The sequence below is a fragment of the Ranitomeya variabilis genome, chromosome 1 (assembly GCF_051348905.1).
Source record: "Ranitomeya variabilis isolate aRanVar5 chromosome 1, aRanVar5.hap1, whole genome shotgun sequence".
NCBI lineage: Eukaryota > Metazoa > Chordata > Amphibia > Anura > Dendrobatidae > Ranitomeya > Ranitomeya variabilis.
The window spans coordinates 728,964,622-728,991,658 of NC_135232.1; the positions used below are offsets into that span (position 1 = coordinate 728,964,622).

Consider the following 27,037-nt stretch of genomic DNA (forward strand, 5'->3'; position numbering starts at 1 on the left):
ATACGTGATACGTGGCACTGAAATACGTGGCACTGAAATACGAGGCACTGAAATACGTGGCACTTAAATACGTGATACGTGGCACTTAAATACGTGGCACTTAAATACGTGGCACTTAAATACGTGGCACTGAAATACGTGGCACTTAAATAAGTGGCACTTAAATACGTGGCACTTAAATACGTGGCACTTAAATAAGTGGCACTTACATACGTGGCACTTACATACGTGGCACTGAAATACGTGGCACTTAAATACGTGGCACTTAAATACGTGGCACTGAAATACGTGGCACTGAAATACATGGCACTGAAATACGTGGCACTTAAATACGAGGCACTTAAATACGTCATACGTGGCACTTAAATACGTGGCACTTAGGCTACGTTCACATTTGCGTTGTGCGCCGCAGCGTCGGCGCAACGCACAACGCAAACAAAAACGCAGCAAAACGCATGCGCAACGCTGCGTTTTGCGCCGCATGCGTCCTTTTTTTGATTGATTTTGGACGCAGCAAAAATGCAACTTGCTGCATCCTCTGCGCCCGGACGCGTGCACCGCAGTGACGCATGCGGAGCAAAACGCAAGTGCGACGCATGTCCATGCGCCCCCATGTTAAATATAGGGGCGCATGACGAAAGCGGCGACGCTGCGGCGCCTGACGCTGCGGCCCAGACCGCAAATGTGAACGTAGTCTTAAATAGCTGGATAGAGGTGGATCCGCGGGCTGTGATCTGGCCTACGCTCAGCACTCTGCGGAGCGCTGTCATTCAAAACACGTCCACTCATTTTGGTGTTTAGTCCCAAAATGGAGGATGGAAGAAGAAAAGGGTTGGACAAGGAAATGACATCATTTCTTTTTTTTTTTTTCCCCACTGCAGTTAAAGCTTTATTTGTGTCAAACACAGACAATCTGCAGAGAAAACTGCATAAAAAATCGCATCAAAAACCGCATCAAAAAACGCACCAAAAACGCACCAAAAACCGCACCTGCGTTTTCTGCCAAGAGCTGCGGTTTTTAGTCCTGAAAAAAAAGGATCAAAAAAAGGATCGTGTGAACATAGCCTTATGGCATCTGTGCTGCATGACATGTATATTGACTCTTGACCCCCTGTTTACCCCCAAACAAAAACATTTTATTTGCTCTCCCACTGTATTTAAAGTGAGGCTGGTCGGGGGTCATCTCTGTTGTATGCTGCTGACCTGTACTTAGACTATATAGAGAGCAAGTTTACAGAAGTTACAAGTAGTGGGCCTGTTTTCTTAAAGGGAACCTGTCACCCCCCCCCCCAGGCATTTTTAGCTAAAAGAGCCACCTTGTGCAGCAGTAATGCTGCATTCTGACAAGGTGGCTCTTTTAGTTCTGGGTGCTGTAACTGCCGAAATAATCAGTTTTGTAATGTGTCCCAAATACCTTGTCTTCAGTCAAGGAGGCAGGCATTTCCCCCTGCTGCAGATGCCAGACAGCCGTCACTCAAATCTTCTTGGCGCCGGGCGCCGCCTCCTCACTCCTGTTTTAAAATGACCCGGCGCCTGCGCTCTTTTCTCCTGCCTTGTGCAGGCGCAGTGAGCGCTGCCCGTCTGTCCTCATATGCAGTCCAGCTGTCTGCCCCTGTGCGGACGCCCTGCCTGTGAATCCCAGTCCCGCAATGTGAATAAATCAGAAGACACTGCGGGGCTGGGATTCACAGGCAGGGTGTCCACACAGGCGCAGTCAGCTGGACTACATATGAGGACAGACGGGCAGCGCTCACTGCGCCTGCCCAAGGCAGGAGAAAAGAGTGCAGGCGCCGGATCATTTCAAAACAGCGGCAAGGAGGCAGCACCCGGCGCCAAGAAGGTTTGAGTGACGGCTGTGTGCCATCTGCAGCAGGGGGGAAACGCCTGCCTCCTTGACTGAAGACAAGGTATTTTGGACAAATTACAAAACTGATTATTTCGGCAGTTACAGCACCCAGAACTAAAAGAGCCACCTTGTCAGAATGCAGCATTACTGCTGCACAAGGTGGCTCTTTTAGTTAAAAACGCCTGGGGGGGGGGTGACAGGTTCCCTTTAAAAATGGCAGGGCTGAATTTAAGTCCCAGTTCGGCCCTGGCCACTATGAAGGACATGTGCCAGGTTTTGCGTGCCTTCGATGATTGCACGTGGATTGCGAGTGCAGATGATGCACTAGTAAGCATGACTATACCTCTTATCTGCATGCTTCAAAAAACACTGCAAGCGCTAAGGGATGAGGTTGTGGAAGAGGTAGAGGATGAGGAGTCACAAATGCCATCTGCTTCTGGACAGTCTGCGCAACGTGTTTCCTCACAAAGGCCTAGGCAGGGGACAATTTGTGAGGAGGATGAGGAGGAGTCAATGGAGGAGGAAGACATCTGTCCAGAGGAGGGAGTTACACAATACTCCAGTAGTCAGTATGTAGAGCGAGGGTGGGGCGATGCAGAGCAGGCAGAGATTACGCCTCAAGCAGGGGACAGCGTTTCTTGGCCAGTTGGCAGTCTGCAGCACATGGTTCATTTCATGCTGCAGTGCCTGAGAAATGACCACTGCATCGCCCACATTCTCAACAAGGCTGATTATTGGGTGTACACCCTCCTAGATCCTCACTACCGGGACAACTTACAAAGCCTCATAACACCGTTGAACCGGGAGCGTAAAATGCGGGAGTGCCAAGACACACTGGTGCATTCCATCATCTTCTCCAGTACAACCGAGAGTAGTGCTGCTAGTGCTTTACAAAGCAGCTCAGTGCATCGAGGCAGTGGAGGAAGCTCTGCACAAAGAGGGAGCAGAAGCAGTGCCTCAGCACAAGGCAAGACAAGTAAGGCCCAACTGTGGCAAACATTTGTGTGCCAGCCACAAATGTCTACACCATCACAGACGGCTCCAGTCAGCAGGAGGCAACGTTTACATCAGATGGTGACAGACTACATGGCTTGCCCTCTCATTGTACTCCCAGACGGCTCTTCCCCCTTCAAGTTTTGGGTCTCTAAGCTGGATACATGGCCAGAGCTTAGCCAGTATGCATTGGAGGTGCTGGCTTGCCCTGCTGCTAGTGTATTATCAGAACGCGTCTTTAGTGCCGCAGGTGATGTACTAACAGACCGTCGCATGCGACTACCCTCCGATAACATCTGGCTTACTTTTCTGAAAGTGAACAAGAGTGGAGGCATTGCCGCACACACAGCATGGGAGCAGCTGGCATTACTAAACCCCAATAACAAAGGAGCAACTGTTGACTGTGCAGACAGCACTTCCGAACAGCAACTGGCGGTGTTGGAGCCCAGGGAATGCAGGAGAAGCAGAGTGGAGGCATTGCTGGATACACAGCTGGGGATCAGCTGACGTTACTGAAACCCAATAACACTGGGTCATGTGTTGACTTTGCAGACAGCACTTCTGAGCAGCAACTGGCGGTGTTGGAGCTCAGGGATTGCAGTTCAGGTGGTAGAAACATGAACACAACAGGAGACCTGGATACTCTTGCCAACCAATTATTTAATCTGGAAGAGAAGTGGCAAATTCCTGCGAGATCCAGGCCTGCTTCTCCTGCATTCCCTGGGCTCCAACACCGCCAGATGCTGCCCGGAAGTGCTGTCTGCACAGTCAACAGTTGCTCCTCTGTTATTGGGATTCAGTAACGCCAGCTGCTCCCCTGCTGTGTGTGCGGCAATGCCTCCACTCTGCTTCTCCTGCACTCCCTGGGCTCCAACACCGCCAGGTGCAGCCCAGAAGTGCCGTTTGCACAGAGAAAAAACTAGCTCCTGTGTTAGTGGGGTTCAGTAACATCAGCTGCTCCCCTGCTGTGTGTCCGGAAATTGCTCCTGCTCCCTCCACATTCACATCAGATATTAAACTTGCTCCAATTAGGCCTCGGCCTACACCCTGATTGACCAGGGGCTCCAACACCGCCAGTTGCTGCCTGGAAGTGCCGTCTGCACAGAGAAAAACACTAGCTCCTGTGTTGCTGTGTTGCTCCTGCTACCTCCACACTCACACTACTACAGATTTAAAACTTGCTTCAATTAGGCCTTGGCCTACACTCTGTTTCTCCTGTAATCCCTGGGCTCCAACACCACTAGTTGCTGCTCAGAAGTGCTGTCTGCACAGTGAACACTTGCTGCCGTGTTATTGGGGTTCAGTAACGTCAGCTGATCCCCAGCTGTGTATCCGGCAATTGCTCCTGCTACCTCCACACTCACACTGCTACAGAAATTAAAGGGAACCTGTCCCCCCCAGGCGTTTGTAACTACAAGAGCCACCTTGTGCAGCACTAAGGCTGCACAAGGAAGCTGGACTTTCCTTCCTAATCAGATGTAGCATAGCCGTCTTTCATAACACCCTTGGCGCAGTGCAATGCCTCCTCTTGAGTGTTGTTTGAATCTGTCCCAGAGCCTGCACTGTTATGTTAACCCTTGGCCATGCACAGTTAATGCTGCCCATCTTCTGACATCATTTGATGTCAGGCTGACTGCTCCTGTGTGGCCGTGCTGCCCGAGATCCCGCCCCACAGTGTCTTCTGATTTATTCACACTGCGGGGCTGGGATTCATGGGCATGCGCTGTGCATATCTTCACCTCTCACTCATCTCCTTCCGCCTTCTTCAGACTGTGCAGCGTCAGCTGATCCCTAAGCGCATGCCACGGCTGCACAAGGTGGCTCTTTTAGTTACAACACTCTGTACTCTTCTGGGTATCCGAGTTCCACCAACATCTGGTGGTCCTTGGTAATGCTTTCTGGCACGGGTACCTCCTGCTTAGTAACCAGGTTCCAGTACCATCAGCTGGTCCTCGGTAGTTCCATTGGCTCTTGTACCTTCGGCTACCCATCCGGGTTCCAGTACTGTCAGCTGGTTCTCGGCAATGTCTTTTGCTCTTGTACCTTCTGCTCCCCATCCTGGTTCCAGTACTGTTAGCTGGTTCCAGGCAGAGCCTTTGGCTAAGGTCCCTCTTTCTGGGTATCCGAGTTCCACCAATGTCTGGTGGTCCTTGGTAGTGCTTTCTGGCATGGGTACCTCATGCTTAGTAACCAGGTTCCATTGGCTCTTGAACCTTCTGCTATTCATCTGGGTTCCAGTACTGTCAGCTGGTTGTCGGCAGTGTCTTTTGCTCTTGTACCTTCTGCTCCCCATCCTGGTTCCAGTACCATCAGCTGGTTCCAGGTAGACCCTTTGGCTTTGGTACCTCCTTCTGGGTATCCAAGTTCCACCAGCGTCTGGTGGTCCTTGGTAGTGCTTTCTGGCACGGGTACCTCCTGCTTAGTAACTGGGTTCCAGTACCGTCAGCTGGTCCTCAGTTGTTCCATTGGCTCTTGTACCTTCGGGTAGCCATCCGGGTTCCAGTACCGTCAGCTGGTTCTCGGCAGTTCCTCAGCCTTCTTGTACCTTCTGCTACATTTCCAAGTTCAAGCTTTTGGAAATGGTTTTTGCTAATCACTCTGGATCTCCCTGATGATGACCCTAAAGACGACGACTCTGAAGACCACGCCGAAGAAGACGACGACCCCGGAGACAACGACCCCAGAGACGACGACCCTGAAGACCACCCCGAAGAAGACGACGTCGGAGACGACGACCCTGGAGACGACGACCCTGAAGACCAAGAAGCAGAAAAACAAGAAGCTGCAGAACAAAAAGCAGAACATTAAGCATAAGACTAAAAATCAGAGCAAAGGATATTATCTAAATTATAAGCAGAAGAAGACTAAGCAGTGTATGGGGCTGAGTCCGTTCCTCCTCGTGGTGCCCCTGGAAAAAACCTGCTGCTGCAGGCCAAACTGACCGCGGACAAATCCTGTTGTAAATCTTTTGGGACAGGCAGAACGGAAAGTGTAATCTTCAAACTTTTATAGATATCAACTACAGGAATGCCTGTCACAAATAAGAATATGATGAAGAAGAAGAATATGAAGAAGATGAAGAAGTAGAATATGAAGAAGAATAATGGTTGAATAAAAAGAATATGAAGAATGTAAAAAAAAAGAATAATAGGAAGAAGGTGAAGAATAAGAAGATGAATAAGGTGAAGGAGAAGTTGATGAAAAATATGCTGCTGCTGAGGATGATGAAGAAGAAAGTGTGGGAGAAGTAAAAAAGAAGGTGAAAAGCATGGAAGTAGTGAAACATAAATATCTGACAAAATATACAAAAGATTAACATAGTCAATATCTTTGTAACTCCTAACGTTTTAAAAAAAATTAATTCCTGCTATTCCATTTGATTGGGCTAAACCTCTATGCCTTTAATGTCTCCTCCACCTCTCCCAATACATCCTACATTATTCTTAGTTGTTTTCCTTCATGTAGAATTAACCTACAAGGAAAGAAAGGGTTTATTTTAATTCCAATATTTTTGTCCCATTGACTTGAATTGGCATCGGGTATCGGTATCGGCGATATCCGATATTTTGTTGATATCGGCCGATCCTATCCGATACTGATATTTTCGAATAACGCAAGGTATCGCGCAACACTAATAATAAATAGAAAAATAGAAGAATGCACAGCAGCGCTATGCATGAGTTTAGGCCACTTGAAAACACAGAAAAACATGAAAAGCATTCAATCTAGATTTTACAAAAATATATGTTTTTTTATATACTTATGGAAATGAATGAAAGTGAAGGTTCTTAGCGCATAAATTTCCCAATTCATGTATGCCTATCAACAACGGCAAGGTGACTTTCCTCTGATGGGTCCCTGTTCTACTATATATGCCTCCCTCGGACTATAAGGGTGCGTGTCCACGGTCAGGATGGCCGGCGGTATCGCCGGAGCGGCGAAGCCGCTCTGCGCTAAGCCCCGCCCCCTTTCTGGGACGCGATGATGCCGGATGTGTTAACTGTTCATAACCGGGATCATCGCTCTCTCCCATAGGGCCCTGTGATATGCCTTGCGGGGACGCTGAATCCCCGCAAGGTGTACGGACATGCTGCGATCTGAAAAGACGCGCAGCATGTCCGGAGTCGCAGGGAAGACGGATGCGTGTTTCCACGCATAGTGGAGACGGGATTTCATAAAATCCCCTCCACTATGCTGGAACATCTGGACGCTGCGTGTTTGATGCTGCAGCTCTGCGCAGCGTCAAACACGCAGCGTTTACTGACCGTGGACACTCACCCTTACAGATATACAGTGGGGCAAAAAAGTATTTAGTCAGTCAGCAATAGTGCAAGTTCCACCACTTAAAAAGATGAGAGGCGTCTGTAATTTACATCATAGGTAGACCTCAACTATGGGAGACAAACTGAGAAAATAAAATCCAGAAAATCACATTGTCTGTTTTTTTATCATTTTATTTGCATATTATGGTGGAAAATAAGTATTTGGTCAGAAACAAACAATCAAGATTTCTGGCTCTCACAGACCTGTAACTTCTTCTTTAAGAGTCTCCTCTTTCCTCCACTCATTACCTGTAGTAATGGCACCTGTTTAAACTTGTTATCAGTATAAAAAGACACCTGTGCACACCCTCAAACAGTCTGACTCCAAACTCCACTATGGTGAAGACCAAAGAGCTGTCAAAGGACACCAGAAACAAAATTGTAGCCCTGCACCAGGCTGGGAAGACTGAATCTGCAATAGCCAACCAGCTTGGAGTGAAGAAATCAACAGTGGGAGCAATAATTAGAAAATGGAAGACATACAAGACCACTGATAATCTCCCTCGATCTGGGGCTCCACGCAAAATCCCACCCTGTGGGGTCAGAATGATCACAAGAACGGTGAGCAAAAATCCCAGAACCACGCGGGGGGACCTAGTGAATGAACTGCAGAGAGCTGGGACCAATGTAACAAGGCCTACCATAAGTAACACACTACGCCACCATGGACTCAGATCCTGCAGTGCCAGACGTGTCCCACTGCTTAAGCCAGTACATGTCCGGGCCCGTCTGAAGTTTGCTAGAGAGCATTTGGATGATCCAGAGGAGTTTTGGGAGAATGTCCTATGGTCTGATGAAACCAAACTGGAACTGTTTGGTAGAAACACAGCTTGTTGTGTTTGGAGGAAAAAGAATACTGAGTTGCATCCATCAAACACCATACCTACTGTAAAGCATGGTGGTGGAAACATCATGCTTTGGGGCTGTTTCTCTGCAAAGGGGCCAGGACGACTGATCCGGGTACATGAAAGAATGAATGGGGCCATGTATCGTGAGATTTTGAGTGCAAACCTCCTTCCATCAGCAAGGGCATTGAAGATGAAACGTGGCTGGGTCTTTCAACATGACAATGATCCAAAGCACACCGCCAGGGCAACGAAGGAGTGGCTTCGTAAGAAGCATTTCAAGGTCCTGGAGTGGCCTAGCCAGTCTCCAGATCTCAACCCTATAGAAAACCTTTGGAGGGAGTTGAAAGTCCGTGTTGCCAAGCGAAAAGCCAAAAACATCACTGCTCTAGAGGAGATCTGCATGGAGGAATGGGCCAACATACCAACAACAGTGTGTGGCAACCTTGTGAAGACTTACAGAAAACGTTTGACCTCTGTCATTGCCAACAAAGGATATATTACAAAGTATTGAGATGAAATTTTGTTTCTGACCAAATACTTATTTTCCACCATAATATGCAAATAAAATGATAAAAAGACAGGATTGGATTTTTTTTTCTCAGTTTGTCTCCCATAGTTGAGGTCTACCTATGATGTAAATTACAGACGCCTCTCATCTTTTTAAGTGGTGGAACTTGCACTATTGCTGACTGACTAAATACTTTTTTGCCCCACTGTATAGATAATAGATAGATGATAGATAGATAGATAGATGATAGATAGACAGATAGATACAGTAGATAGATAGATAGATAGATAATATGTATATATATATATATATATATATATATATATATATATTTTAGATAGATAGATAGATAGATAGATAGATAGATAGATAGATAGATAGATAGATAGATAGATAGATAGATAGATAGATAGATCGATAGTAAATAATAGTTAGTTCGATCAATCTCACCTTAGAAATCTTTACATTGGCGTCTCCGGTGATACCAGACAGATCAGCATTGTTGGAGAAGACATCTATTACTCCCATCTTCCTTAATGTTTCCTTGAGGTTGATAGTGCCAGAGATCTTGAATCTCGGGAGGAATAAGTCTACCACTCTATGAACAGTAAAGAGGAACAGAATCATAGATAAGATAATGTGCAGATGCTTCATAAACATCCAAACCTGGACAGATCTGTAATAAAGCAACCCACCTCCCTACAGTTATATACTGTATATAATGTATCCACAATAGAGTTCTTATATGAGAGGGGAGGACAATCTGTAAATTGTCATACGGTATATATAATGTATCGTCCTGTCGTTTCAGGCTGCATCTTGCCATGAAGAAATGGAAATGGAATGATAGGGATTTCATTTCTTGATTCTGACATATGGGGATCACTACCTCACTATAGCAGTTACCCCAAATTACTCTAAGATTGATAAAAAGTATACATAAGGTTTTTATTATAAGAGATGAATATACAAGAGAGATAGAATCTCAAAGAATAAAGAGAAAAGGGAGAGTAAGGAAGAGGCAGTGTACATATTTATAGTGGGTGACCGGATGACTATTGACTGTCCGTCATAACCTCCCTAATGGCTGAGTACGGCAACAACTCCCTTTTTAATTAGATCAAGAAAAACATCTTTATTACATACTAATGCTATCTTAAAATGGGCAAAACTAAGTATGTGACAGAGAAATAGGTAAACACTGTAGATACATATGAGATAAAAGACAGGTGGATACTTTTTTCCCTACCGCCTGTTCATCGATTTCTTCCACTTTAGAATTGTTTCTTTATTAAACTTCTGTTCTGTTTCAGGTAACTTTCCCATCTTCGGCAAGATGAATAAGGCATTGGCATCTCCTTCATAAGGTATGGAGACCACTGTGGCCTCATCAGTAAAAGCCACATCGTAAGCTCCTATTCTGGTCATAAACGGCACCTTCACAGTTGTATTTTCACTAACATGAAAATCTCCCTCTTCTGTCCAGTCTTCCTCAAATGGTTGTTTCCATTTCCCTATGAAGAAATAAAAAGATAACTGATTATGCAGTATTATTGTATGGGATGATGGTGGTTGTGATATTATGTGGCAGGTATTACCTAAAATCAAAGAAATGTCTGACTGGCATTTAATAAAACTTTACCCAAATGTTAGTGTAAGGACCCAGTGATATTGCAGAATGGTTTACTAGTGCAGAAAAGATTCTTGTTCCAACATTTCCCTCTTAGAGGAAGTCTCCAACATGGGTCCTACTGAGTGTGGATGGAGGGTGAAAGCAGCATTAATATGACCATGTGTGGTGGCCAATGTGTTAAATTATAATTACCTCTGAAATAAATGTAGTTGATGAGGACCATAACGGTGTCCTGGTCTACACTGTCCAGCAGCTCGGCGATCTTGCCATGGGTGTTCTTCTCCACGTAACTGTTGATCTGATTTTTTGCGTCTCCTTCATTTTTGAAGTCAGTAGAGAACGCCTCAGAGTAGTAGAATTTCTTGGCCTCATCTAAGAATGTCTGGAGAATCTTGTGTTCCTTGGAGATGAAGAGCGCGTTCCCACCACTGAGCTGCAGCTCACTGTGTGCATTATTAAGGAGATACAGAAGATGGTGGAAACCTTCATGGATTTCTTGTTCTGAGGTCTCCGAAATATTGAAATTGAGTCCTTCAATGATCTGTGAGTGGGTCTGAGCCTTAGCACCAAGAGACAGAACAGCAAATGCAATAGAAACACTGACTGGGGAGCAGACAATGTTCTCAGAAGGATGATCTAGAGCCACCTGCCGATACAGGTCAAAGGAAAATTTTGAATTGTATTGAGCTACCTTGTGGCTAAGGATAGATTTGTTATAGTGTTGATGGTGCTCCCTGCCTTGGTTTTCCCCGTTCTTGATATGGCCATCTTTGTGATCATGGTGGTCATTGTTATGTTTATGATCGCCCTCATGATGATCAGCAAAAGCCAGTGTAAAAAGGAGAGCCACTCCCAAAACCAGCAAGAACTTCATGTTTCTGAAAAAAGAACATTTCACTATTAGTCAGATTATACTGAATATAAAAAAATGTCATCTATATACCGTCCATTATCACCTGGCATTAATCACTTAGCAATGGGGTCTTTTATTGTATCATCTAGGTATTTTTGTCTTGACTGTTGGAACACTTTGAGCCCGATTCATCATTTGCACTTTTTTATTTCTGTTTGTCTACTGGTATTTCTTGACATTTTTTAATCACATTTTTCAAAACGGGGTATGTGGTTTATGAATCTTTTGAACAATAAAAAAGTTCTACATATTTAACTGTAAACTTTTTTCCAACTTTTAGGCTATGTGCACACTTTGCGGTGTGCTCTGCGGGTTCTCCCACAGCGGATTTGATGAATCTGCAGGGCAAACCTGCTGCGGTTATCCCTGCAGATTTATCACGGTTTGTTCTGCGGTTTCCGCTGCGGGTTTCCGCCTATACTATTGATGCTGCAAATGCAGCAATATGCAGCATCAATAGTATAATGTTAAAATTTAAAAAAAAAATGGTTTATACTCACCCTCTGACGTCCCGATCTCCTTGGCGCTGCACGCAGCGGTCCAGTTCCAAAGATGATGTGCAAGAAGGACCCTTCGTGATGTCACGGTCATGTGACCGCGACGTCACGGTCATGTGACCGCAACGTCACCGCAGGTCCTGTTCGCATATCAACCCTGACCGGACGGCCGCGTGCAGCGCTGAGATGTGAGTATAACATGATTTTTTATTTTAATTCTTTTTTTACACCCAAATATGCTTCCCAGGGCCTGGAGGAGAGTCTCCTCTCCTCCACCCCGGGTAGCAACCGCACATTATCTGCTTACTTCCCGCAACGTGGGCACAGCCCCATGCGGGAAGTTAGCGGATCAATGCATTCCTATGGGTGCAGAATCGCAGCGATTCTGCACAAAGTAGTGACATGCTGCGGGTTGTAAACCACTGTGTTTCTGCGCGGTTTTTCCTGCAGCATGTGCACTGCGGTTTGCGGTTTCCATAGGGTTTACATGTTAATGTAAACGCAATGGAAACTGCTGCGGACCCGCAGCTGCAAAAACGCTGCGGATCCGCGGTAAAAACCGCTAAGTGTGAACATGGCCTTAAGCTCAAAAAGTTGTATGTTCTACTAAAATGTAACAAATTTGGTAAAAAAAATTCTGATGTGCATAACATTACTAGAGGGGGATGGGGCTGGAACATGATTAAAAGTTTAGTGATTATATTTTGAAAGCTGTAAACCCAAATCACATCCATGATAATGAACGAAAGAAAAACAAATGAAGAAATAAAAAAAAAAAGACTTAAATGAGCAAATAAATTGGCCAATTCATGTGTACCCGGCAGCCATGATAAAGAGATTCTCCTTGCTGGGAACCTATTTAATGTGAATCCTCTCTTAGACTAAAGTCTGCATTTCTATGGGAAGGTAGGATCCTGCTGTAATTAAAAACACCTGAGGCTGAGGGGTGGAGTGCTCAGTCAGAGAGCCAATGTATACAAATATCAAAAGACTGACCAGCACACTGAAACAGAAAACTGGTGTGAACAGGTGCTTACTTAGAGAAGTCATCTCCATATATAACCAACAAATAAAGTAGCATTCTGTAGAACTATAACATGGAAACATGAAATATTTGACTTTTTAATTACATTGCTGCTCTAGAAATTTAGAAAAATTGAGAATACTTAGAGCATATATTAGTCAATTCATGTGTATCCGGCAGCCATGATAAGCCTGGACAACCACTTTCACATTTCCTTATACAAAAAATTAAAGGATATACAATGCCTACAAGTAGTATTCAACCCCCTGCAGATTTAGCAGGTTTAATAAGATGCAAATAAGTTAGAGCCTTCAAACTTCAAACAAGAGCAGGATTAATTAACAGATGCATAAATCTTACAAACCAAAAAGTTTTGTTGCTCAGTTAAATTTTTATAAATTTTAAACATAAAAGTGTGGGTCAATTATTATTCAACCCCTAGGTTTAATATTTTGTAGAATAACCTTTGTTTGCAATTACAGCTAATAATCGTCTTTTATAAGACCTGATCAGGCCGGCACAGGTCTCTGGAGTTATCTTGGCCCACTCCTCCATGCAGATCTTCTCCAAGTTATCTAGGTTCTTTGAGTGTCTCATGTGGACTTTAATCTTGAGCTCCTTCCACAAGTTTTCAGTTAGGTTAGGGTCAGGAGACTGACTAGGCCACTGCAACACCTTGATTTTTTGCCTCTTGAACCAGGCCTTGGTTTTCTTGGCTGTGTGCTTTGGGTCGTTGTCTTGTTGGAAGATGAAATGACGACCCATCTTAAGATCCTTGATGGAGGAGCGGAGGTTCTTGGCCAAAATCTCCAGGTAGGCCGTGCTATCCATCTTCCCATGGAAGCGGACCAGATGGCCAGGCCCCTTGGCTGAGAAACAGCCCACAGCATGATGCTGCCACCACCATGCTTGACTGTAGGGATGGTATTCTTGGGGTCGTATGCAGTGCCATCCAGTCTCCAAACGTCACGTCTGTGGTTGGCACCAAAGATCTCGATCTTGGTCTCATCAGACCAGAGAACCTTGAACCAGTCAGTCTCAGAGTCCTCCAAGTGATCATGAGCAAACTGTAGACGAGCCTTGACATGACGCTTTGAAAGTAAAGGTACCTTACGGGCTCGTCTGGAACGGAGACCATTGCGGTGGAGTACGTTACTTATGGTATTGACTGAAACCAATGTCCCCACTGCCATGAGATCTTCCCGGAGCTCCTTCCTTGTTGTCCTTGGGTTAGCCTTGACTCTTTGGACAAGTCTGGCCTCAGCACGGGAGGAAACTTTTAAATTCTGTCCAGGCCGTGGAAGGCTAACAGTAGTTCCATAAGCCTTCCACTTCTGGATGATGCTCCCAACAGTGGAGACAGGTAGGCCCAACTCCTTGGAAAGGGTTTTGTACCCCTTGCCAGCCTTGTGACCCTCCACGATCTTGTCTCTGATGGCCTTGGAATGCTCCTTTGTCTTTCCCATGTTGACCATGTGCTGTTCACAAGTTTGGGGAGGGTCTTAAATAGTCAGAAAAGGCTGGAAAAAGAGATAATTAATCCAAACATGTGAAGCTCATTGTTCTTTGTGCCTGAACTACTTCTTAATACTTTAGGGGAACCAAACAGAATTCTGGTGGGTTGAGGGGTTGAATAATAAATGACCCTCTGAAAAAACTTTTCACAATTTAAAAAACAAACAAACAAAGAAATAACATTCTTTTTTGCTGCAGTGCATTTCACACTTCCAGGCTGATCTACAGTCCAAATGTCACAATGCCAAGTTAATTCCAAATGTGTAAACCTGCTAAATCTGCAGGGGGTTGAATACTACTTGTAGGCACTGTATATAGGACTTGAGAAAAACAAAAAATGTGCCTAAGCACTAACAGGCAAGTAGTTCCTACTAGAAATGGGCAAACCCCTGGATGTACGGGTTCGGCCAAACAGCTAAAAATAATTTGGTTCAGGTATCAAAACAGTACCCGAATACCGTTTATTTGAATGTAGGGCCCGAAAATCCAGTGATTGCCACTCTGTCATGTGCATGACAGCATGGCAAACACTGCCTCTGATCGGCAGTAAAATCATTAGCGCTGGTCAAGGAGCTGCAGTTTCCACGCTGTCAAATGATCGGAGGTTAAAAGTTTACTCCCAGTCTCAATGGCATCGGCTGATAGGTGTCATGTCGGACGCTGTTCATTCTAGGGCGTTCGACAGACAGCGGTAATTCCGCTTTTGTCCACTATGCGCTCAGTGGCGTCGACTAGATTTTGTCTAGCTAGTCCGGGGTTAATTTAGCTGGTGATCGGATTGGAAGCTGGGCCAAGCCCACTGCCTTTAAATAATTCTTCTGAACATTGGGCATCGCCGATTATAGCTTCTGTCTAGTGCTTGGTTATCTCGGTCTGGAGTGGTGAGCTAGGAGTTGGAGTATCGTATCTGGTGGTGTATTTCCCTTTGTCTTTTTTACTCCTTCCTATATTTGTATTTGTTTTGCCCTGTGCACTTATTGTGTATTCCTGAGTGACTGCGGCTTGGATCATATTTTCAGTGATCCTTGTTTGTGCTAACTGTGGGTATTGGTGTATTATCTCTTCACTGGGTGGTGGGTGGTTGGTTTCAGCCTAGGGTTGAAACAGGAGATAGGGTGAGTGTGGAGGCCTAGACATGCACACCATCAGTGTAAACTCTAGGAAGAGGGTCAGTCAGGATTTCCCTAGTCTTAGGGAAATTGCAGGGGCCCGGGTTATTAGCTCTTGCCCACCTAGGTTTCCCGTGACATTATAATCGGCCTTTAAAGAAAAAAAAAAGGGGGTTTCTTTTTTTTTTTTTTTCTCATGGATCCCATGACTTCCATAACCTGCCAGTTGAGGGCGCTGTTCCTACAGGTCACTGAGTTGAGGGGGGCAGTGCAGCAACAGGGACTAGCAGTATCTAATGTGCAAGCTGGAGCGAAGTTTCCTTTGCCTGAAAAGTTTGCTGGGGAACGCAGTAAATTTGTTTCTTTTCGTGAAGCTTGCAAACTATATTTCCGTATGCGCCCGATCTCCTCGGGTAATGAGGCTCAGCGTGTGGGCCTGGTGTTGTCATTATTAAACGGGGATCCCCAAGCATGGTGTTTTCTTTGCCATCTGATTCTGCTGCATTTGACTCTGTGGAGAGTTTTTTTTCCTCTCTTGGAAACATTTACGATGAGCCTGACAGAATGGCTCTAGCAGAATCTAAGATATGCACTATTCGCCAGGGGGAGCGAGTTGCAGAGGATTACTGTTCTGAATTTCAAACAAAAAAGAGAAAAAAAGCCAGCTCACTGATAGATGCAAGAGGCACGGAACTTCGTCCTGACACGACGTAGTAGAATCCCAACAACAAAGAAAAATTGTTCCAGCTTCTTCATAAAATTTGATACTTTAATCCAACATATTAAAATAGAAAAGGACACACTCCTGGGACAATGCCATAGCACATGTGAAGAGAGCTACGCGTTTTGACCTTGCGGTCTTTGTCACAGCTGATCTATTAGGTAGCCCCTCTGATATAAGAAGGACTACTACACCAATGGAAAGGTGAGAAAACGTCACCTGACCCGAAGGTTCTATGCAATATAAAATATAAAATATTATTAAATTGCTATGTGTATACAATCGAAAAAATTCAATAAAATCCAAAGAATCCATAAACAGACAGAAATAAACGAGAAGAAAAAAAAACAAAAAAAAAAACATAAAAATATATATGAATATATACATCAAAGTACTGCTGTTATCCATGTCAATAGTTGTTATATACACCAAAATCCTGCTATTATCTATGTTAATAGTGAAACATGAGTTCACTTTTTTTATTAAGACCAAACGGAAATCTTGTGCCTAAATTGAAAATCCAAAAGGCTTCCCGTGTGAGCAAAGCCCTATGCATATCACCTCCTCGTGGAGATTTTTTTATTTTTTCAATACCTGTTACTCTCAGGGAGTCCGTATTGCGTGAGTGTGCTTCGATGAAATGTCTGGCTACAGAGGAGATAGTACGACTGTTCTTAGTTGTGCAGTTAATATCGTACAAATGTTCTGATATTCTGTTTTTTAGTTTTCTTATTGTGCAGCCAATATATGATTTCTCACATGAGATACAATCTATTTTGTATACTATGAAGCGTGTATTGCAATTAATGAAAGTTTGAATTTTATATTTGTTTTCCATGTCGCTCGTACCAAAAAATTTTGTGATATTTAAATGGTCACACGTGGTGCAGTTGGTAACATTGCATTTATAGCACCCTATGCAACTCAACCAGGTGCTATTTAGTTGTTGAGAGGAAAAACAATTAGGGGATAATATATTGCCTAACGTGGGTGCCCTTCTGGCTATAATATTGCAACCATTATTTAGTAACACAGCAAGAATAGGATCTCCAAATAAGATTGGAATAGCTCGATTAATGATAGTTTTGATTTCATTAAATTGCGGACTAAATTGTAAACAAACATATCGTTTATTAGAAATTTTTTTGATATTTTTATTTTTGTTTTTATTGTTGTTCTTGCTGTTTGACTCTGCATAAATGAGATCTGATTGATTTTTCAGATTGACCACATTTGTCGCTCTATTGAGCATCCAGTTAGGGTAACCCCGCTTAGTAAATTTTTTTCATGATTGAGATAGATCTTCATCTAAGGCTGGGGTCACACTTGGCGTAAGACAATACGCCACGTATTATACGTCCGTACTACGGCCGTAATACGGAGAAATGTTCCCAAAATATTGATCCGTAGTCAGGGTGTGTCAGCGTATTTTGCGCATGGCATCCTCCGTATGTAATCCGTATGGCATCCGTACTGCGAGATTTTCGCGCAGGCTTGCAAAACCGACATCTAATGGATTTATGTGCTCAAATGTTCGGGAAAACATATATACAGTATATATATATATATATATATATATATATATATATATATATATATATATATATATATATATATATGTCATTGAGACACATATATATATATTCTGTATTTAGATTTCATTCAGCGCGATATCTGTGAAAAGCCGGTAATTCAATTGCCGGCTTTTCATTTCTCCTGCACAAACCCGACAGGATATGAGACATGGTTTACATACAGTAAACTATCTCATATCCCCTTTTTTTTTGCATATTCCACACTACTAATGTTAGTAGTGTGTATGTGCAAAATTTCAGCGCTGTAGCTGCTCAAATAAAGGGTTAAATGGCGGAAAAAATTGGCGTGGGCTCCCGCGCAATTTTCTCCGCCAGAATGGTAAAGCCAGTGACTGAGGGCAGATATTAATAGCCAGGAGAGGGTCCATGGTTATTGGCCCCCCCGTGGCTAAAAACATCTGCCCCCAGCCACCCCAGAAAAGGCACATCTGGAAGATGCACCTATTCTGGCACTTGGCCACTCTCTTCCCACTCCCTGTAGCGGTGGGATATGGGGTAATGAAGGGTTAATGCCACCTTGCTATTGTAAGGTGACATTAAGCCAGATTAATAATGGAGAGGCGTCAATTATGACACCTATCCATTATTAATCCAATTGTATGAAAGGGTTAAAAAAAACACACACGTGATTTTAAAGTATTTTAATGAAATAAACACAGCGGTTGTTTTAATAATTTATTGCTCTCTCAATCCATTTGCAGGCCCTCGCTTGGCAAAATAATAAACGCTCAAGATACATACCCTCAGCTGAACCGTCACGTCCCACGAGGTAATCCATCAGATGGGGTTAAAATAATTTACAAGCAGGAGCCCTGCTAATGCAGCGGTGTGCTCGTGCTTGTAATTCCCCGGCGAATGAATGAAATGTAGGTCATTGACCTACATTTCCTTCAGTCGCGGTGATGCGCCCCCTGGTGGATGTCCTCATATGACCTGGAGCGTGGGAAAAAGTTCCCAGGCTGCAGTTCATGAGAACATCCAGCAGGGGCGCATCACCGCGACTCAATGTAAGTACAGATCCAGCTTTCCTTTCAGCACCCGGGGATTACAGGCACGAGCGAGTGGTTTATCGCAGCTCGTGCCTGTAATATTAGTTAACCCCTTCAGATGGATTACTTCGTGGGACGTGATCGGACATCAGAAGGTATGTATCTTGTGCGTTTATTATTTTGCCAAGCGAGGGCCTGCAAATGGATTGAGAGAGCAATAAAATATTAAAACAACCGCTGTGTTTATTTCATTAAAATACTTTGTAATCATGTGTGTGTGTGTTTTTTAACCTTTTCATACAGTTGGATTAATAATGGATAGGTGTCATAATTGACGCCTCTCCATTATTAATCTGGCTTAATGTCACCTTCCAATAGCAAGGTGGCATTAACCCTTCATTACCCCATATCCCACCGCTACAGGGAGTGGGAAGAGAGTGGCCAAGTGCCAGAATAGGCGCATCTTCCAGATGTGCCTTTTCTGGGGTGGCTGGGGGCAGATGTTTTTAGCCACGGGGGGCCAATAACCATTGACCCTCTCCTGGCTATTAATATCTGCCCTTAGTCACTGGCTTTACCATTCTGGCGGAGAAAATTGCGCGGGAGCCCACGCCAATTTTTTCCGCCATTTAACCCTTCATTTTAGCAGCTACAGCACTGAAATTTTGCACATACACACTACTAACATTAGTAGTGTGGAATATGCAAAAAAAAAGGGGATATGAGATGGTTTACTATATGTAAACCATGTCTCATATCCTGTCGGGTTTGTGCAGGAGAAATGAAAAGCCGGCAATTGAGTTACCGACTTTTCACTAACACCGCTGCGTATTTCTCGCAAGTCACACTGCTGGTCCGTGTGGAATCCATATTTTTCTCGCCCCCATAGACTTTCATTGGCGATTTTTTTGCGCAACACGCTGACAAACGCAGCATGCTGCGATTTTGTACGGCCGTAGAAAGCCGTATAATACTGAACCGTAATATACGGCTGATAGGAGCAGCCCCATTGAGAATAATTGTGCCGTATGTTATGCGAGTTTTACGGACGTAGTTTCTGCGCTCTTACGTCCGTAAAACTCGCATGTGTGATGCCGGCCTAAGTTTTTGTTATTATTGCAATTCCGCTTCAGTCTGGTGAATTCACCCACGGGGATGGCTTTGATTGTATGTCTGGGGTGGCTGCTTTTTTCATGGAGAACCGTGTTGCCTGCTGTTGGTTTTATGAATGTGCGTGTGGACACTAATTCATTCGGAGTACCTGTCAATTCTAGATCCAAAAAAGAAATTTTGGATACCGCATGTACAAAAGTGAATTTTATATTACAATTATTATTGTTAATATAGTTTATGAATTCCTGTATGGCAGATACATCGCCCCTCCATATAATCAACGTATCGTCGATGAATAAATGAAGAAAATGGATTGGATGATGAAAAAAAATATAAATATTCCCAATGGGCCATCACTAAATTTGCCAAAGATGGTGAAAATTTTGCGCCCATAGAAACACCTGTGCACTGCAAATAATAATCCCCATCAAAAGAAAAAAAATTGTGCGTTAATAGAAAAAAAGTGACCTGTAAAATAAAATTGGTCAAATCCTCTGAGTAGGTACTGTATTTCCTTAAATGAAATTGCAGTGCTGTCATGGCTACATCGTGCGGAATGCATGTATATAATGATATTACATCGCAGCTTAACCATGTGAAGTCTGATTTCCACTGTTTTTGTGTTATAATACCCAGAACCTCTTTGGTATCCTTAATATGCCCTGGGGTTCTTACAACTAATGGTTGGAGCAGAGAATCCAGCCATTGACCTAAAAATTCATTTAGTGATCCTATACTAGAGACTATGGGTCTCATTGGGGGAAATTCAGACTGCTTGTGAATTTTGGGAAGCCCATATAAAATGGGCATAAGGGCTGTCCCACACGTCCAGATAATTCCGGTACCGGAATAAATCGGTACCGGAGTTATCCGTGTCTGTGTGCCTGGGAACTCACGGAGGCCATACGTGCGGCACACGTGTGCCGCCCGTATGGCGAGTGGGTACCACACGGAGCGTGTGGTACCCACTCTGCATCATGCTGAAGCCGCGATTCATATGTTCCCTGTAGCAGCGTTTGCTGCAGAGAAAATATGAATAATAGTGTTTAAAATAAAGATCTATGTGTCCGCCGCCCCCCCACCCCCTGTGCGCCCCCCCGCTGGTCAGAAAATACTTACCCGGGTCCCCCGTCGGCTGTCGCTCCTTCCTGGTCTGGCCGCGGCTTCTAGTGTATGCGGTCACGTGGGCCCGATCATTTACAGTCATGAATATGTGGCTCCACCTCCCATAGGGGCGGAGCCAACTATTCATGATTGTAAATGATCGGCCCCACGTGACCGTATACAGTAAGCCGCGGCCAGACCAGGAAGGAGCGACAGCCGACGGGGGACCCGGGTAAGTATTTTCTGACCAGCGGGGGGCGCACAGGGGGTGGGGGGGCGGCGGACACATAGATCTTTATTTTAAACACTATTATTTATATTTTCTCTGCAGCAAACGCTGCTACAGGGAACATATGAATCGCGGCTTCAGCACCATGTGGGGGGGACAGCGCTTACTGTAGCGCTGTCTCCTGCACGCACACGGACCCCAGACGGAGAATGTCCGTGTGAGGTCCGTGTTTTACACGGACCCATTGACTCTATTGGGTCCGTGTAATACGTGCGCTCCCACGAACACTGACATGTCTCCGTGTTTGGCACACGGAGACACGGTCCGCAAAAAATCAATGACATCTGAACAGATGCATTGATTCTTATGGGTCTACGTGTGTCAGTGTCTCCGGTACGTGAGGAAACTGTCACCTCACGTACCGGAGCCACTGACGTGTGAAACCGGCCTCACAGGGTGTGAGACATGCATGTAATCCGCTTGTTTAGCGGTTAAAACCCCTAAGGATACACCTTCATCAATCATTATGTCTATTTGTTGTTTAAATAGGACAGTGGGGTCAGAAGTTAATTTTTTGTAAATGTTATTGTCAGAAATTAGTTTGAAAATCTCATTTTTATAATCTATAGAATTCATTATAACAATTACACCCCCTTTATCACTTGTTTTTATGACTATATCTTTCATGGCTTTAATTTCCTGAATGGCTTTACTTTGTTGTTTAGATATATTCTTTTTAGCTGGTTGTTTATTTTCATGTAGGAGTTTAAGATCACGTTCTACTATTTCCTGAAATTTATTCATGCATTCAGCTCGAGAATTTATAGGATAGAAATAGGGATTTTTTGTACCAAAATTATCTGCCTGATTAATACATTCATTTTTTCTATCACTACCCTGCAAATCCTGCAAAATTAACAATGACATTTGCTCGTGGAAATCTAATGCATGAAACTCATTTTCAACCCTGTCCTCAGTTTCTATGTCCTGTTCCTGGTTAGCTGAAAAAAAAGTTTTTTTATAGTCAGGTTCCTGATGAATTTGTTCACATCCAAAATACTTGCAAACAGGTTAAAGTCTTGATCCGGTGCAAAATTAAGACCAAATGCCAAAACTTGCAGTTGTTCCTGTGAAAAAATTTTTGAAGACAAATTTACGACATTCTGACTTATCTCATCATGCTCTTGTTGCAGCGGGTTTGTACACCATAATGGTTTTCTGTGCTTCCTCCCACCGCGCCTTTTGCGTTTTTTGATTGTTTGGCTGGATTATACTCCATGGGCTCATTGAGAGAAATGTCAGATGTGCTGAGACCATTGTCATCTGATTCGCCATCTCGAGAACTAAAGCTCACATAGCGTTTATTTGGTCTTCTGCGGCGATTGGAAAAACGTAAAATTGATCTTGGAGTACTATAAGACTCATTGCCATCATTCCAATTATACACTTTGTTATTGGCATAATCCTCTAGGTCTCGTTCAAATTTCCGTTTTTTCCGTTGTATGATTTCGTCCTCTAATGTTGTTAGTTCATCCCGGATCTTCTTATAGGTGTCACAATTTTCACAAATGACATTCATATGTTTTAGACTTTCTTTGGAACTGTCAATTTCCTTTTGTATATCCTGAAGTTTTTTCTCCTCATATTTAACAATGAGCCTCATGAGGTTCAGTGAGCAATTGCTTAATATTTCATTCCATTCATTGGAAAATGTTGTACCAAAGTCGGTGGTGGCTTTTTTCTTCAACCGTAAACCTCTTGGGATCATATCTTTCGATATGTAGTTTTGGAGGGTGGTTAAATCCCACCAAGTTTTTGTCTCTTGAATCATGGCTTTTTTTAACACAGTCCATGTGCTGGAAATATCAGAACATGAATTGGTTTCATTGAATACACCGGAAAACACATCAGCAGCTTTTTGCATGCGGTTTTTAGTGTGGTCCGACATGGTGCAGTAGAAATTTTAATTCTGTCACAAAAATACATCGAAACTTCACTGACAATTAAGTGCGGTAAGTCCCATATGTGGAGTAAATATCAGGAGCACGGCAGTCAATATTGAATATCAAACAAAAAAGAGAAAAAAAGCCAGCTCACCGATAGATGCAAGAGGCACGGAACTTCGTCCTGACACGACGTAGTAGAATCCCAACAACAAAGAAAAATTGTTCCAGCTTCCTCATAAAATTTGATACTTTAATCCAACATATTAAAATAGAAAAGGACACACTCCTGGGACAATGCCATAGCACATGTGAAGAGAGCTACGCGTTTCGACATTGCGGTCTTTGTCACAGCTGATCTATTAGGTAGCCCCTCTGATATAAGAAGGACTACTACACCAATGGAAAGGTGAGAAAAAGTCACCTGACCTGAAGGTTCTATGCAATATAAAATATAAAATATTATTAAATTGCTGTGTGTATACAATCGAAAAAATTCAATAAAATCCAAAGAATCCATAAACAGACAGAAATAAACGAGAAGAAAAAAAAACATAAAAATATATATGAATATATACATCAAAGTACTGCTGTTATCCATGTCAATAGTTGTTATATACACCAAAATCCTGCTATTATCTATGTTAATAGTGAAACATGAGTTCACTTTTTTTATTAAGACCCAACGGAAATCTTGTGCCTAAATTGAAAATCCAAAAGGCTTCCCGTGTGAGCAAAGCCCTATGCATATCACCTCCTCGTGGAGATTTTTTTATTTTTTCAATACCTGTTACTCTCAGGGAGTCCGTATTGCGTGAGTGTGCTTCGATGAAATGTCTGGCTACAGAGGAGATAGTACGACTGTTCTTAGTTGTGCATTTAATATCGTACAAATGATATTCTGTTTTTTAGTTTTCTTATTGTGCAGCCAATATATGATTTCTCACATGAGATACAATCTATTTTGTATACTATGAAGTGTGTATTGCAATTCTGAAGTTCTGAATTTCGCCGCTGGGCGGTCGATACACAGTGGAATGATCCAGCGCTGCGGAGTCAGTTTATTCATGGGGTTTCTGGAAGGGTTAAAAAAGCCCTTCTGATGTATGAGACTCCTGCTTCTCTAGATTCCGCTATGAGTCTGGTTGTCCGCATTGTTAATGAGAGAAAAAGCATCACTCCAAATATGCACACCACATAAACAAAAATAAGAGACATGATAATAAATCATATATGAAAAAACAAGATTTTTATTGACACACAACACACAATATAAAACATAATTAAAAACAGCAAAGAGCCTTGTCCATACACAATCATATAAATCTGAGTATAAGAGGCTAGCAATATAAAGCCCCCTAGCAACCATGATAGTAACCCACTGGGCAATATAACAAGTCAATACCTAGATGGCCCTGATGAAGCCATATCAGTGAGGGCGATACGCGTGGGGCTGCACTGGGCCTTGTCCTCTCCACCTGCTTGCCTGTGGATCTGCTTTTGGGTTGCTACCTCGCACTGGGTAACTTGGCCTCAGCATTTTCTGGGGTCTTTCATTATGTATTGCTGCATCTCCTCACCATAATCATGGTGACCTTGGGACTTATGTTGGAGTCCATTTGGTCACTCTTAGGCCGGCGTCACACTGGCGAGTTTTACGGACGTAAGAGCGCAGAAACTACGTCCGTAAAACTCGCATAACATACGGCACAATTATTCTCAATGGGGCTGCTCCTATTAGCCGTATATTACGGTTCAGTATTATACGGCTTTCTACGGCCGTACAAAATCGCAGCATGCTGCGTTTGTCAGCGTATTGCGCAAATAATACGCCAATGAAAGTCTATGGGGGCGAGAAAAATACGGATTCCACACGGACCTGCAGTGTGACTTGCGAGAAATACGCAGCGGTGTTAGTGAAAAGTCGGTAATTCAATTGCCGGCTTTTTCCTTCTCCTTCACAAACCCGACATGATATGAGACATGGTTTACATACAGTAAACCATCTCATATCCCCATTTTTTTTGCATATTCCACACTACTAATGTTAGTAGTGTGTATGTGCAAAATTTGTGCACTGTAGCTGCTAAAATAAAGGGTTAAATGGCGGAAAAAATTGGCGTGGGCTCCCACGCAATTTTCTCCGCCAGAGTGGTAAAGCCAGTGACTGAGGGCAGATATTAATAGCCTAGAGAGGGTCCATGGTTATTGGCCCCCCCTGGCTACAAACATCTGCCCCCAGCCACCCCAGAAAAGGCACATCTGGAAGATGCGCCTATTCTGGCACTTGGCCACTCTCTTCCCACTCCTGTGTAGGGTTGGGATATGGGGTAATGAAGGGTTAATGCCACCTTGCTATTGTAAGGTGACATTAAGCCAGATTAATAATGGAGAGGCGTCAATTATGTCACCTATCCATTATTAATCCAATTGTAGGAAAGGGTTAAAAAACACACACACACATGATTAAAAAGGATTTTAATGAAATAAACACAGCGGTTGTTGTAATAATTTATTGTTCTCGCAATCCATTTGCAAACCCTCGCTTGGCAAAATAATAAACACACAATATACATACCTTCTGATGTCAGATCACGTCCCACGATGTAATCCATCTGAAGGGGTTAACTAATATTACAGGCAGGAGCCCTGCTAAATGCAGCGGTGCTCGTGTCTGTAATCCCCCGGCGAATGAATGAAATGTAGGTCATTGACCTACATTTCCTTCAGTCGCGGTGATGCGCCCCCTGGTGGATGTCCTCATATGACCTGGAGCGTGGGAAAAAGTTCCCAGGCTGCAGTTCATGAGAACATCCAGCAGGGGCGCATCACCGCGACTGAATGTAAGTATAGATCACTGCTTTCCTTTCAGCACCCGGGGATTACAGGCACGAGCGAGTGGTTTATCGCAGCTCGTGCCTGTAATATTAGTTAACCCCTTCAGATGGATTACTTCGTGGGACGTGATCTGACATCAGAAGGTATGTATTTTGTGCGTTAATTATTTTGCCAAGCGAGGGCCTGGAAATGGATTGAGAGACCAATAAATTATTACAACAACCGCTGTGTTTATTTCATTAAAATACTTTTAAATCGTGTGTGTGTGTGTTTTTTAACCCTTTCAAACAATTGGATTAATAATGGAAAGGTGTCATAATTGACGCCTCTCCATTATTAATCTGGCTTAATGTCACCTTACAATAGCAAGGTGGCATTAACCCTTCATTACCCCATATCCCATCGCTACAGGGAGTGGGAAGAGAGTGGCCAAGTGCCAGAATAGGCTTATCTTCCAGATGTGCCTTTTCTGGGGTGGCTGGGGGCAGATGTTTTTAGCTATGGGAGGGCCAATAACCATGGACCCTCTCCTGGCTATTAATATCTGCCCTCAGTCACTGGCTTTACCATTCTGGCGGAGAAAATTGCGCGGGAGCCCACGCCAATTTTTTCCGCCATTTAACCCTTTATTTCAGCAGCTACAGCGCTGAAATTTTGCACATACACACTACTAACATTAGTAGTGTGGAATATGCAAAAAAAAAAGGGGATATGAGATGGTTTACTGTATGTAAACCATGTCTCATATCCTGTCGGGTTTGTGCAGGAGAAATGAAAAGCCGGCAATTGAATTACCGGCTTTTCACAGATATTGCGCTGAATGAAATCTAAATACAGAATATATATATATGTGTCTCAATGACATATATATACACTCACCGGCCACTTTATTAGGTACACCATGCTAGTAACGGGTTGGACCCCTTTTGCCTTCAGAACTGCCTCAATTCTTCGTGGCATAGATTCAACAAGGTGCTGGAAGCATTCCTCAGAGATTTTGGTCCATATTGACATGATGGCATCACACAGTTGCCGCAGATTTGTCGGCTGCACATCCCAAAGATGCTCCATACAAGGCAGGATGGATCCATGCTTTCATGTTGTTTACGCCAAATTCTGACCCTACCATCCGAATGTCGCAGCAGAAATCGAGACTCATCAGACCAAGCAACGTTTTTCCAATCTTCTACTGTCCAATTTCGATGAGCTTGTACAAATTGTAGCCTCAGTTTCCTGTTCTTAGCTGAAAGGAGTGGTACCCGGTGTGGTCTTCTGCTGCTGTAGCCCATCTGCCTCA

General features: G+C 43.6%; 1 protein-coding gene across 1 annotated transcript in view; it reads right to left on the reverse strand.

Annotated features, from left to right (window-relative positions):
- Positions 1–27,037, reverse strand: part of LOC143781771 (alpha-1-antitrypsin-like) — a 49,536-nt gene that overhangs the window by 15,418 nt on the left and 7,081 nt on the right. Inside the window, exons 2-4 of the mRNA XM_077268588.1 lie at positions 10,343–11,028; positions 9,767–10,031; positions 8,968–9,115 (exon numbers count right to left, since the gene is read on the reverse strand). Of these exons, the coding sequence (XP_077124703.1) occupies positions 8,968–9,115; positions 9,767–10,031; positions 10,343–11,024 (1,095 nt within the window). The 5' untranslated portion in view covers positions 11,025–11,028. The remainder of the gene's footprint in view (positions 1–8,967; positions 9,116–9,766; positions 10,032–10,342; positions 11,029–27,037) is intronic.